Raw genomic sequence first — 14019 nt, forward strand, 5'->3', positions numbered from 1 at the left:
GAAAACATTCTTAAAGATCCAGTTAATGAAAAGTATAAGGGTATCATTGAAACAATAAACATAACATCCAACAAAATTCTTGGAAACAGCAACAAAAAAAGACTTCGGAAAAATGGATTACCCCTGAAACTGAAAAATATATAGATCAAAGAAATAAAGCAAGGAAATTTTACTGCTTAAACAGGAATGCAATAAATAATGATAAACTAAACACTTTAAATAACAAGATCAATGAAATTATGACTGGGGGGTGCTTAAGGGTCAAAGCTGTATAACTGAGAGGAGACCTCCACATAGCCTTTAGGGAATGCGGAGACTTGACCAGGGCTTCTGACCTAATGTCCAATCCTCACCTTCTCGTGGTGCACCCTGTTGGGTATATACTTGGATACTGAACGAACGAGGATGGGCTGGCAATTAGGGATTTAGCCGACCAAATTGTATTCTTATTGGTTAAACCAAAATAAAAAATGATGGTACGACATGACAAAATTTCATGCTGGCTGGGGCGTCGCCCGGTTAAACAAGGCCCCCGTTGTTTTCGGCAGGGAACCAGCGAAAAGTCAGCTACTGGAACAAATCTGAAAATAAACCCCAACTCAAAATCACCAGAGTTAAAGATCAGTACTATCAACATAAGAAGCCTGAATGGCAAAGAAATGGAGCTAGCTGAGGAATTAGATAAGTACCAGATCGACATAATAGGGGTGACTGAAACAAAAAAGACAAAAACTGGTGAGATCTTTCTGAGCAATAAATACAAAATGTTATATTCAGGCAATGACATACAAGGAAAAGAAGGAGTAGCCATAGCATTCAACACAAAATACGAGGCTAATCTTCTTGAATGGCAGTCAGTCTCAAGTAGAGTAATGTGGGCAAATATGAGAATGGGGAACTGGACAACGAGACTTATTTGTGCCTATGGTCCCACAGAAGGTTCTACTAAATTAGAAGTGGAGGAATTTTTTGAGGCTTTAGAAAAAGCAACTCACACAATGAAAAAGGAAAAGTTGGTCCTTGTTGGAGATCTGAATAGCAGAGTAGGAAATGATTGTGAGACATACAAAAATATTTTGGAAAATTTGTAATAGCAAGTGTGAGTCATCGAAAAGGGCGAGTATCGCCGAGAAGAAAAGGGGAAATATAAGGGTCATGCAACCCTGTAACAAGGCTTTTTTTTTCTTGATCTCCTGGATGCTCCCATCCCGTGGTGGTGTAGGTGCCAGTGCCCCGTACCGGAAGTCACGGGTCTCGGCGGCAGTAATCCAGCGGAAAAGTCCGGCCGTCCACAGAAGGCCAGTTTCCTGTGAACTTATGATGCCATAAAGAACCATAAAGGAAGATAAATAGACTTTGTTTGTGTTTCACTGAATATGAATGAAAGATTTGTGCCACCTTAATATGTTATAAAAGGGAACATTAATGATATAGGATAAGGTTGTATTGCTATCGCTTTAGAAGGGTATTAGATTCATTCTTATTGTCTGTCGATGTGTTAAAGTTCGTTTTTATATTTAATGAAATTAAGGATATGTTTAGAGTGAAGAATTGACAAAATATAAAGAAATTGTGAAAGATATGAATGTTATCTTGAGTAGGCTGACAGAGCTACGGAGTTTTGGAATAACTGTGATAGTAATACCTAAATAATGCATTAGAGAGTGTTTTTATATTCTTACTTTAAATAGTTGCTACATAATATGTTATATGTATAATAGTAGTGTTTGAATGTTTTATGCTTTGTATGGATCTCCCTAAAGATGGGATTTGAATTAATGTTATTAAGTGTATCTATTTTTGAGAATTAATAAACCTTGCTTTTGATTCTAACAAACACTTTCTGTGATTTCTGGAATCCGATGCACCTCTTATAAAATATCAATGTGAACCTATGCGGGAAATTAAAAAGGGATATTTGAAAAGGGTATATTTTAGCCACGTCTGCAGAGTTGATAGGTATCATTAAGTACTGTCCTGAGATTACCTCTTGGTTGTTAATATTAATAATCTAATAGCACTAAGTGGTGCAGCGAAACAAATAAATTTCTTGGCGTTTTACGAGAGGTAAATCTCAGACACTCTGATACTACCTCGATCTCGAGGAAATTCCATTGTCCCTCAGAGGTACCACGTGCTACCCGATAGTGTATTACGGATATAAAGCAACAAAGGTTTAAAATAAGTGTGAATAAGAAAAAGTGATACAACATAAATGGTGCAGCCGGTAGGATTATTATAGAAGAAGGTTTAGGTTAGAAAAGACTGAATAAAATACAACCATTGTACAATATAAAACTACAATTGGATACAACAAAGGCATCAAAGTAGGGATGGGACTAATGGGCTTCTGCAATTCATGTACACTAATGCCAGGAGTATTAGGAACAAGGAGGAGAAGTTTTTGGCCTTGGTTGGCACTTCCAGGCCACAGGTTGTTGGTATTAGTGAAATATGGCTGACAGAAGATGATAAAGCTAGTGGGATTGAATGCGACGGGTATAGTGTGTTCGGGAGTGACAGGGAGAATAAAAAGGGGAGGGGAGCGTTATTGATGATAGCTGATGAGTTGCAGCCAAGGAGTATAGAAGTTGAACTGCAGGATAGAGAAAAGAGAACATTTGAGGCTATTTGGTGTAAGACAGAGGATAGCAGAACAAAATATACAATTGGGTGCTGCTATAGACCAGGTGATGGAATAAATAGTATGCATAGGCAAATAGAAGAAATGAGTGGGAGGGTAATTATTATGGGGAGTTCAATTATGGTAACATTGACTGGAAGTAGGAGAGGGCACATGGGATGAAGGAATTGGATTTTATGCCGTTATTAAGGGACAACTATCTGCGACAGCATGTAATGGAAAATACTAGGGGGCAGAAAGTGCTTAACCTAGTAATTGCAACTGAGAATGTGGCTGTAACGAACATGACCATGTTGCCACCAATCGGTGAGAGTGATCATAAGGTCATGACTTGGGAGGTGGCTAAAGGAGTGGAATATACAATTAAGACAGGGTACATGTGGAATTACTGGGCTAGTAAGTATGCCAAGCTTAGGAGTGTGCTTGGCTCAGTGCCATGGCATCTAAAACTGCAAGGGCTGGATGTTGATAGTGCACGGGAGATGGTTAAGAAGTGTTTGCAGGAGGCAATGGTTGACTGCATACCGAGAGTCCGAATAATAAATCAAGTAGGGGTTAAATGGATGAATAACACTATTAAGCTTGAGCTGCAAAAAAAAGAAACAATTGTGGAGGGAATTTAAGGAGAAAGGTGACTAGCAGGTGCAGGAACAGTATAAAGCTTAGGCCAGGATGGTAACAAGGGTGGTAAGAAAAGCAAAAGCGGATTACTAAAGAAAATTGGCCATTCAGGCTAAAGAGAATACCAAACAGTTTTTTCAATATGTTGCAAGTAAAAGGAAAAATGTTCATGGCAGAATGATTTTAAAAAATACTGAGGGTAGGGAGGTAATCGAATCACTGAGCGAGCACTTTGCAAGAGTATATCATCCAGATGGTGACATTGCAGGAATGGAAGAACCAACAGCTTATACTGGAATTGTGATGAATGAAGTAGAGGTAAATAATCTATTACAGAACCTCAATGTCAGTACATCAATGGGATTGGATGGTATACCAGCTGGTGTCGCACGTGAAGCGGCTAAAGAATTGTCAGTGCTCTTGACCATTTTGTTTAATTTGAGCCTCAGGTCTGGGTCAGTCCCAAGGGTGTGGAAAGAGGGGAAAATAGTTCCACTGCATAAAAGTGGTTCCAAGGCAACTGTTGAAAATTACCAGCCAATCAGCATAACAGGAATCGTTATCAAGGTCTTGGAGAAAATAGTCAAGAGGAAAATACAGGATTGGATAGATGAAAATGGGATACTGTATCGGAGACAGCATGGTTTTGTGAAGGGTAGTCATGCCTCAGTAACTTGCTCACTATTTATAACACAGTGACGGCTGAACTGGATAAGGTTAATGGGTTTACAGTGATTCTACTGGACCTTGCTAAGGCCTTTGACATGATACCACATGGAATTCTAATCAGTAAAATGCAGCATATGGGGATGGATATAGGATTGGTGAGATGGATAGGAGGGTGGTTGACGGAGAGATATCAGAGAGTGGTTTATTCAGGAGTAGAGTCCAAAAGATGGCCTGTGACTAGTGGTGTGCCACAAGGATCTATTCTTGGACCACTGCTGTTTAATTTGTTCATTAACGATATAGGAAAGGATCTGAGAGGAAGTGTTCACCAAGGCTATCTAATTTCTTCTCAATAATAAATGATGAACGAGACTCCCAAAACTTTGGCATAAACCAAAGAGAATATCCATGCCAAAACCTAAAAGAGTCAACCAATGACCCTAATAACTACTTCCCTATAGCGCTGCTCTGCACTCCTTACAAATTTCTGAAAGGATTATCCTCTGTAGAATTTCTCCAAAAATAGAAACCATCTTACCCAGTGAAACTGCTGGGTTTAAACCTGGCAGAAGTTGCTGCAACCATGTCTGAGCTCTCACAACCCACATAGACGATGGATACCAAAATGGTCTAAAAACAGTTACTGCCTTTATAATCCTCACATCAGCTTACACTATATGGAAGAAAGGTTTACTCTTTAAATCAGTCAAAAAAACTATAACATTACTATAAGAAATGCTCTCCGATAGGAAAATAAAAGTTCATCTGAATTCATAAAAAAAAAAAAAACATTTACTCTGTAGGATGGATCACAAAGATCTGTCCTCACCCCAGCTCTATTCAACCTGTAAACAAGTGACATCCTTCCAACAGTTAATCGAAATTTTATCTATACTGATAGTATAGTAATTACTACCTAAGACAATACATAACAAAGTTTGAATAAATACTGAGCAAAGATCTAGGCTCATTGCAAATTTACTTTAAAAGCTAAGGACTCTCTCCTAACCCCCCAAAAACTGTTGTTTCAGCTTTACATCTAAATAACCACAAGGCACACAGAAAACTAAAAATAAACTACAGTAATCCCTCGATTAATGCGCCCCCAATTAGTGCATCATTTTTTTTTGATACCCAAATTCGATTAGTGTCCCTATATACATCTTAAAATTAATGTTACACATTTTAAAAATTTTCTATCTATACATTTTTTATGGCTAACTATTTTAAAAAATCACTCACTAGAATGAAATAATTTAGTTACTGATTTAAAACATTTTACAAAGTTATTTTTAATGGCATACTACACTACTTCCATGTATGCTATGTATACTATGTTCCAAATTTTTGCCGCCGAAATTTATGTCTTCTGCTAATTACATAGCATTTTCCTGGTCATATCTCGTACCTTCTTTGCAATTATTCTCCTTACATTTTTTTAAAGTATTTTTCCAACCTTTCATCATGAGCAAAAGAATTAGTGAGCAAAAAAGTGAAAGTGTGAAAATGATTCGAAAAGTAATCTCATTAGAAGAAAAACTTGAAATAATAAAGAAAGTGAACAAGGAGAGTCCAGAACAAAGATAAGACAAGAACACAAAAATGGGTGAATCAACTATAAGAGCAATTTTAAGCAAAGCTGCTGAATACAAAGTATTATAATGATTGAATTAGAGAGACTTCTTTGTACACGGATCGAAGATTATAACCAAAAATGGATCCTGCTAAGAACTGACCTTATTAAATCAAAAGCATTAAGTCTCTTTGCAACCTTGAAAGAAAGGGCTATCAATGATGGAAAAGAAGAATTCCATGTTAGTGCTGGGCTTTGAGAAATAGCCTACATAATGTTCTAATCACAAGCAAAGTGCAAGTGCCGATAAGGAGGTGGCCACAAATTATCCAGAGATTTGAAGAAAATTGTATAAGAATGGGGCTATTGTGACCAACAAATGTTTAATGTCGATGAAACTGGCCTTTTTTTTTTTGGAAGCCAAAGCCTTCCAAGACTTCTCTGGCTAAATCAGAGAAATCTCAGCCTGGTTATAAAGTTGCAAAGTCGAATGAAATTACTGCTGACAATATGCAATCCATTTGGAAGCACATTCTTCCACATTGCACAAATGATTTTAGAGGCTTTTCAAATGAATCTAAGTTAATTAAATCTCATTCTGAAAAACGTAGTGACTCCGACCTGCTAAATTTAGATGCACAGAGGGAAGATCACGAAGAATATGAAGAAAATTTAATCACTGACAAGCCCAAAGAGATTTCATAGAAACAAATTTAAAATATTTTTGGTGCAACCGAAACTTTTAAGTAGCAATGCTGCTTAGAGACTGGCCCTTGTGAAGAGAGAAGCAGGAAAATTTGCAGAAGAGGCAGTTGTGTGAAAAAAAGAAACAGAATGCACGCCAGAATAATAGATTTATATTTTTAAGATGTTTTATTGCTTTTCAGCTTCATAGTTTTCCTTTAACTAGGTCCTGAGACATACCCTAATTATTTTATAAAAAAAAAAAAATCAAGGGTAAAAAAAGAAATTTGAGGAACGAATTATACTTTTTTCCATAAGTTATTATACTCAATTAGTGCATTTTTGATTAATGTGCCTGTTTTAATTAAAGAATGCATTAGGTGCACTAATTGAGGGATTGCTGTATTGCAGCAGGATGGCAATCCATGAAAATAACCCATGTTACCTTGTTGTTACACTTGACTGTAGTCTAACATGCTGAAAATGTTTGCGAAAAACCAAGTTAAAAATATCTGCCAGAAACAACATAATAAACAAGTTCACAGGCACAACCTGGGTCATAATGCTTTGACTCTTAGAACAGCAGTCCTGATCTCACTAACAGCAAAGTACTGTTCGGCACTTTGGATTCAAATTTACCACGTGACTCTCGTGGACATAAAGCTTAACAAAATAATAAGAACCATGTTTGATACCTAACAATCTACTCCTCTACCATGGTTGTCTGTTCTTTCCCACATCAATTCCTCCATGCTTCAGAAGAGCAGAGCTATCAACAAAAAAAAAATAAGTAAAATCAGAAAAAACATGTACCTTCTTACATATCTCCAGTTTGCCATCTTACCTACAGATTTCACATCTACCTTGTGGAAATACCAGATGATGGTCTCCAGATCTGGAGGAGAAGACTCGGTAACTGATTACATATCCAACTATCTTCCATCAGCTGTATAACTGGGAGGAGATCTCCATGTAGACTTTTAAGGAATGCAGAGAATTGCCCAGGGCTTCTGACCTAATGTCCTATCCTTGCCTTCTCATGGTGCATCCTGTTAAGTATCTACCCGGATACTGAACGAACAAGCATGGGGCTAGCAATTTAGGATTTTAACTGACCAAATTGTATTCTTATTGGCTTAAATCACAATGTAAAATAATGGCACAACATGACAGAATTTCATGTTGGTTGGGTTGTCACCCAGTTAAACAAGGCCCCCATTCTTTATGTCAGGGAACCAGGGTGAACAGTGCAAAGTCAGCTACAGGAAAAAATCATGGTCTCAAATGAACATTAGCAGAGCTCAAGATTGGTAAGAAGTATAAATCGAAGTAAGAAGTATAAATCGAAAAGAAATAGAACCAGCAGAATTGGATAAGTACGAGGATTTTTCCACAAGTTTCTGACCTGACTCATTTTTAGAGGTGATAGAAAGAAAACAACTGTCACTTTTCAACATAATCTCCCTTTACTTCAACACACTTTTCCTATGCCCTTGAAAATATAGTCTGTACTTCTGTCTGCAAAATGGCCTAAAACTGCATCCTTCACCTCATTGCCATCTGCAAATTTTTTTCCTCTAAGATCTTTCTTCAGTTTCAAGCAGTGGTAGTAATAGTATTCACTGGATGGTAGGATCTGGGCTGTAGGGTAGGTGTTCAATCTCCTGGAAGCCACAGTCCTTCACTGCAGCCTTTGCAATAATAGCCACATGGGACTGAAGCATGGTCGTGAAGCAGGCAAACATCATGACTCAGCATTTCTCATCTCTTTTCCTTTATGGCATTGCATAGTTTGTGCAGGAGTGAAGCATAATATTCTACATTCATGGTGGTATTCCTTTTCTTAAAGTCAATCAAGAGAATTCCCCAGCAATCCCAAAAGATTGCTGCCATGATCTTCTTGGTGGACCCTGGCTTTTCTTGGCAGTGCTTCACCTGGTTTGCACCACTCACTGGATTCCCTTTTGGAAAGAGGATCATAATAAAGGACCACCACTTCATCCATGGTGACAACAGATTCCATCACTTCACTCTGATTCCCTTAGCAAAGCTCTAAAAACTTGGGGGAACAGGTCACACGATGCTCCTTCTGAATTGAAGAGAGAAGATAGGGAACCCGCCATGCACTGACCTTCATCATGTGAAGCTTCTCGTGAATTATGTGAAAGGCAGTTGTTAAACAAAGCCCCAACTTTGCTGAGATTTCTTTGAGCTTCAGCCCTCTGTCATTGAGCAGTTCCTCCTCAACAAGCGAGACATTTTCTTCAGTCATCGCTTCCACAGGCCGACCATCATGAGGATCATCTTCAATGCTCTCTTCCTAGGCAAAACTGTTTAGCCTATTCCTTCACAGTGGAATATGAAGGAGAAGCTTCCCCACAATCACTGTTTGATAGCACTTGGAAAAAGCCCTTCTCTGGTGAAAAACTATATCACAGTGGAGTACTCAGTTTTCAACATTACAGTCACTTAGAGTGCCACATGTTAGTCAAACAAGTGCCTCCGACTGAAAAATGCAGGCAGAAAGTTGAAACTGGCATCTAAGCTCCCCATAGATGGTGCTATATGTTACATACAGCATTTTAAACTTGATACAAATTTTGTGTGTCAGGCAGGAAACTTGTGAAACATATCTCATACCATACTGACATAAGGCATGACTGAAACAAAAGACAAAAACAGGTAAGATCTTTCTGAGAAGCAAATACAAAATGTTATATTCAGGCAATAACAATTAGGGAAAAGAGGGAGTAGTTATAGTATTCAACATTAAATATGAGGATGATCTTCTTGAATGGTAGGCAATATCAACATGGACAAATATCTGAATGCGCATTTGGACAATGATACTTATTTTTGCTTATAGTCCCACAGAAGGTTCCACCAAGGAAGAAATGGAGGAATTTTCTCAGGCATTACAAAGGCAGCTGGCATAATGAAAAGTTATTTGTTGGAGAACTTCACAGCAAGCAGGAAATAATAACCAGAATTATAGAAATGTTTTGGAAAAATTTGGAGAAAAGCACAAAGCTAATACAAACTGTAGCAAATTTTCTGTAACAAACTATTCCTTTGGGCCTGTGAATTTACTATGGTGAGAGCATATAAGTACAAAGTACAATGCTTAAGCACAAAGATTAAGCATTTGGAATGTGCAAGTGTTAGGCAACAATGAAGTATGACAGCTAAATGCATTTAAAAATCTCGTGACTACATATTCAATTACATGGTCATATTTTATTTTAAGCAGTATATTTTTTAAATGAACTGTTAAAAACTAACTGCCATGGAAATAATTCCAGTAAAGATAAACTTACCCAGAAGAAAAATTGGATGGAGAGAAAGATGTTCCAGAAGGATGTTGATGATGGTGGTGGTGATGATAATTACTAGATTCTTGTTCTTGAGTCTCTAAAAGTGATGCTGGAGGAGCTATAGTAGCACCAGGATTTGGAACTAATGCAATGATAATTTATAAAACATTACTATAAATTTAAATTGAATGAGAAGAGAGAGTGTGAGTGAGTGAGTGAGTGTGTGTGTGTGTGTGTGTGTGTGTGTGTGTGTGTGTGTGTCCGCGTGTGTGTGTGTGTGTGTGTGACAAAGTGTGTTTTATGTAGGCAAAATCAAAGAGCAAACTCAATTAAACAGACTATTTTTATAACAATATTATTTAATGCACAGGTGGTAAAGAGAGGACATGACAGAGATTTAAGTCGATGAGTGGGTTTTGCAGAAGTAATCCAGAAGAAATTATACATAGAGCAGATAGTGAGATGGACAAATAAGAGGCCATCCTTGGAAGTTGTTGGGAAGAAGGGAGTGAGGAGTAGAATTTTTACATGGAGAATGATGGGTCAAGGAAATATGCTGAGAGAATGTGTTGTGAATGCTACAAATGTTAAAATCAGTTTAAGGTTTCAATATGGCATGTATATGTTGCTCACTGAATGAGACTTCTTCCCACAATGAGTCTGTTGACTCCATGGAGTTATAATAAGTATGCAGTCTCTCTCTCTTGTATTATGATGAATTCAGTTACAGATCTTCAGTATCATGTATTTTTTTTTTAATTTTTTTTTAAATCAGACAAATGTTATATTTATCAGGAATATATATATATTTATGTTTATTAGAAAGCAGAAGTGCAATGCAGTAGCCAACTAGGTTGACTTAATTATTACAAGGCTGCCTATTCAAATCTAATCTATTTAGCTAACATTTTAATGACATTCTTTATTACTTTGGTTTGGATTAGAAATGGAGGAAAGTACATACTCTAAAGGAATCAGAAATGATAAATGTGACATAAAAACTGAAGACAGAACTGTTCTGGATGTCTCAAATAATTACTTTTAAAGACTATTAAATGAGATAAATAGTGAAGAACAATGGTAGAAAATATTCAAGAGGAATGCAATTAGGAGTATATATTAATACTTGACATAGAAGAAGCAATCAGAAACCTAATGTGAGAAAAGGTGGATGGAGACAAATAATATTCACAGAGAAATGCTCAATTATAAAGTTATACAAGTTTTCCAGTAACCATATTGTAACAATGAGTGCTCATCGGACAGAAAAGAGAGAGACACTGTAAAATAGCAGTGAACGAGTAGTAAGAAAGTTTGAAAAAAAAAAGTGAACGAGCAATCTGCTGAATGAAACAATTGATGACAGTAAGAAAGAACAAAGTAATACAAATGTAGCAATACAAATGACATGACAGGGTGTAGTAAGACAGATGTGAAAGCTGGTGGAATAGTAGAAAAACAAATGAGAAGCTATAGTAGTGCAAAAATAGCATGCAAGTCATGAAGACAAGTGGTATTAGATATGAGGATATTAGAAAATAATTGGCAAGGTTGTGGAATGAATTGAGGCTTGTGCAGAGTGAGATAAGACAATTAGAAAAGAGATCGGTAGTTGGGGGATGTAAGAAGAAAAGTGACAGATGAGTCAGAGATGAATTATTATAGTGGAAAGTGACATACAGCTATATGGGGATTCTATAGTGAAGGAGTGTTACCAAGGTATGATGATGGAAAGAAATGACCAGAAATGGCATGATAGTAACTAGAATTTGGGAAGAGAGAAGTTGACCTTGTTGATGTGTGGGATCAATTTGAAAGTAGAAGACAGCTGTTTGCTACAGATGGTCTGCATCTGAGTGAGAATGGAGGTGAGAAGCTGGGTAGATTGTTGATGAGTGGAGGTGAATGTGTAGCCAGTCAGGGAAACGGAAACTAGATAGTTGGACTGTGAGTGTAAGATACCATAACTGTGAGATAAGGGATGAAGGAAGACAAGACAGAGATGCAGAGGTGGACTCGGTGGGATCAACTGAGTCAAATTACTGGAATGATGGGATAAGGGATTGTGGGAAGGAAAAGGGGAACCAGGGTAAAGCCAATGTGCTTATACATCAATGCAAGGAGTATCAGGAATAAGGGTGTAGGGTTTGTGGCCTTGATACAGTTAGTCAACTCACAAATCACTGGTGTCAGTGAGACATGGTTAACAGAGGATGGCATGCTTACAGTAATAGAATGTGATGGCTATGGATATAGCATTTTTCAAAAAGACAGAAGAGGTGGAGCATTACAGATGATATCAGAACAGTCAGGGGCGTGCCAGTAGTGTCCGGCACCTGTGTGCAAAACTTTAGTTGGTGCCCCTATCCCCCCCCCCCCCCTCCAATAAAAAAATCACTTTAAAAAAACGTTTTTTTTTTAAGTATTTCCTCCTCTTTGGTGCCTTTACTATCCTGGGGCCTGTGTGCATCGCACACATTGCACTTATGGCCGGTGCACCCCTGAGAACAGTTATGTCCTCTCAAGGTGTAACATGAAAGCAATAATGACATGGCTTTGAGGCCGTTTGGTATAAAGTTGAGGATAGCACAAATTTTAGATATTTAGTGGGATGTTGTTGATACAGGCCAATGCATCATGTGGTTTTGACATGGGGAGTGGCTAGCCAGGTACCAGATTTGTGGAAAAGGAGTATGTGTGGAATTACAAAGGAAGGGATTATGATAAATTAAAGAAAGAGATTAGTGATGTGCAGTGGCTCAATCAGTTGAAAGAGAAGGAAATCATAGTGCCTGGGATTTGGTTCAGGAATAAATTACTTACGGCAATGTTAGATTATATTCCTAAGGTTCAGAGGATAAATAAAGTAGGAGTGAAATGGATAAATCATGGAATTATGCAAGCGTTGCTGAGAAAAAGGATGTTATAGAGAAACAGGACACCCATCGGTAGCATGAGGAATATAAAGTGCAAGCTAGAAAGGTGACAAGTAGGGAAAGAGAAATTGGCAAATGAAAAGGGATTGGCTGAAGCAGGAAAGCAAAGCCCTAGAGAATTCTATAGTTATGTTGCTAGCAGAAGAAAGAATAATATGGAAGGCTGACTTTTGTCACTGCAGATGGAACAATCTGCTGAAAATATGGTGAAAATGTTTAATGATTATTTTGTTACTTCATTTCATGTAGGGAAACTAAGAGTGGTGTTTAATACGAAGGAGGACAGACAACTGACAGTACAAGAATGAGAACTGTTTAGAATTATAAGTAACCTTGATTTTAATAAGACTGTGGAACTGGATGGGATATTAGCATGTATATTAAGGGAATATACATGAAAAACAGCTGGTTGTAGCCTTGACTTAGTTATTCAACAGAAGTTTGGCAACAGGAACAGTCCCAGAAGAGTGAAAAGAAGGAAAAATAGTGCTACTACACATGAAATCCAATCAGTAGTCTCAAACTATAGGCCAGTGTGTGTATATCAAGTGTAGTTGTGAAGGTGTTAGAGAGGCTGGTTAGAGATAGAATAAAATGTGGATTGATGAGAATGGAAGGCTTTCAAGAGAGCAGCATGGGTTTGTTAGAGGGAGATCATGCTTTAGTAACTTGGTTACATTTAATAATAGGGTGACTAGCGTATTGGATGTAGGAGAAGCTTATACAATGATTCATTTGAATTTTGCTAAAGCATTTAATTGAGTACCACATGATAAACTACTGCTGAAATTCCGCAGGATGGGGTTGGATAACAATTTGGTAGCTTGGTTACAAGCTGGTTGACTAATATTAGCCAGAGAACTGTAAATGGAGGTGCAGTGTTCCAAAAAAGGATGATGAAAGAGTGAAGTGCCACAGGATTCTATTCTGGGACAACTGCTGTTTAACTTATATATCAATGATATAGTTCATGGTGTGAAAAGATATATTCAGTTTTTTGCTGATGATGCTAAATTAGAAAATTGTCAGAAAATTCTGATGTGTTGTTTAACAAGAGAATTTAAATAGGTTAGTACTTCGGGCTGAAGAATGGGAATATCATTTCAATGTTGTTGTATTTCAAAGCATAAAGCTATGCACTTTGGCCAGAGATGATGGAAAGAGATTTACCATATTGGAGGGACTTTACTCAAGGAGGTAGAGGAGACAAGTGATCTGAGCATTTTGGCAGATAGTGTTGTGTCCTGAATAAACCAAGAAAAAGAATTACCATTTTTATTTATTCAGGAGAACAACTCTCTTTGAAAATAGGCAGAGAATGTGGTGTGTCGGCTATAAACTGGAAATGTATATATATATGTATATAACACTAAGACAGGAGTAAGAAATTATATAACAAATGAAAGAACATTGGAACACCTAGCCTGTTATGTATAAGGGTCTGATAGAGAAATTATTTAATGTATTGAATTAATTTAAGAACCCCATTTTATGTGTCATAAGATAGCAAAATCTGTAAGCCAGAGTCCAAGGGTCACCCTTTGACCGTCCAGTGTTACGTGTGCGGGGGAGGGAGAT

The 14019-nt window shown here is 37.4% G+C and overlaps 1 protein-coding gene across 4 annotated transcripts in view; it reads right to left on the reverse strand.

Annotated features, from left to right (window-relative positions):
- Spf45 (splicing factor 45) overlaps window positions 1-14019 on the reverse strand; it is a 362347-nt gene that overhangs the window by 71356 nt on the left and 276972 nt on the right. For all 4 annotated transcript variants that reach the window (XM_090392270.1, XM_090392272.1, XM_090392269.1 and 1 more), the window contains one exon: window positions 9509-9647. In XM_090392270.1, the coding sequence (XP_090248396.1) occupies window positions 9509-9647 (139 nt within the window). The remainder of the gene's footprint in view (window positions 1-9508; window positions 9648-14019) is intronic.

The sequence above is a fragment of the Typopeltis vanoorti genome, chromosome 5, assembly GCF_054136105.1.
Source record: "Typopeltis vanoorti isolate ZY-2024b chromosome 5, IOZ_Tvanoo_1.0, whole genome shotgun sequence".
Lineage (NCBI taxonomy): Eukaryota > Metazoa > Arthropoda > Arachnida > Uropygi > Thelyphonidae > Typopeltis > Typopeltis vanoorti.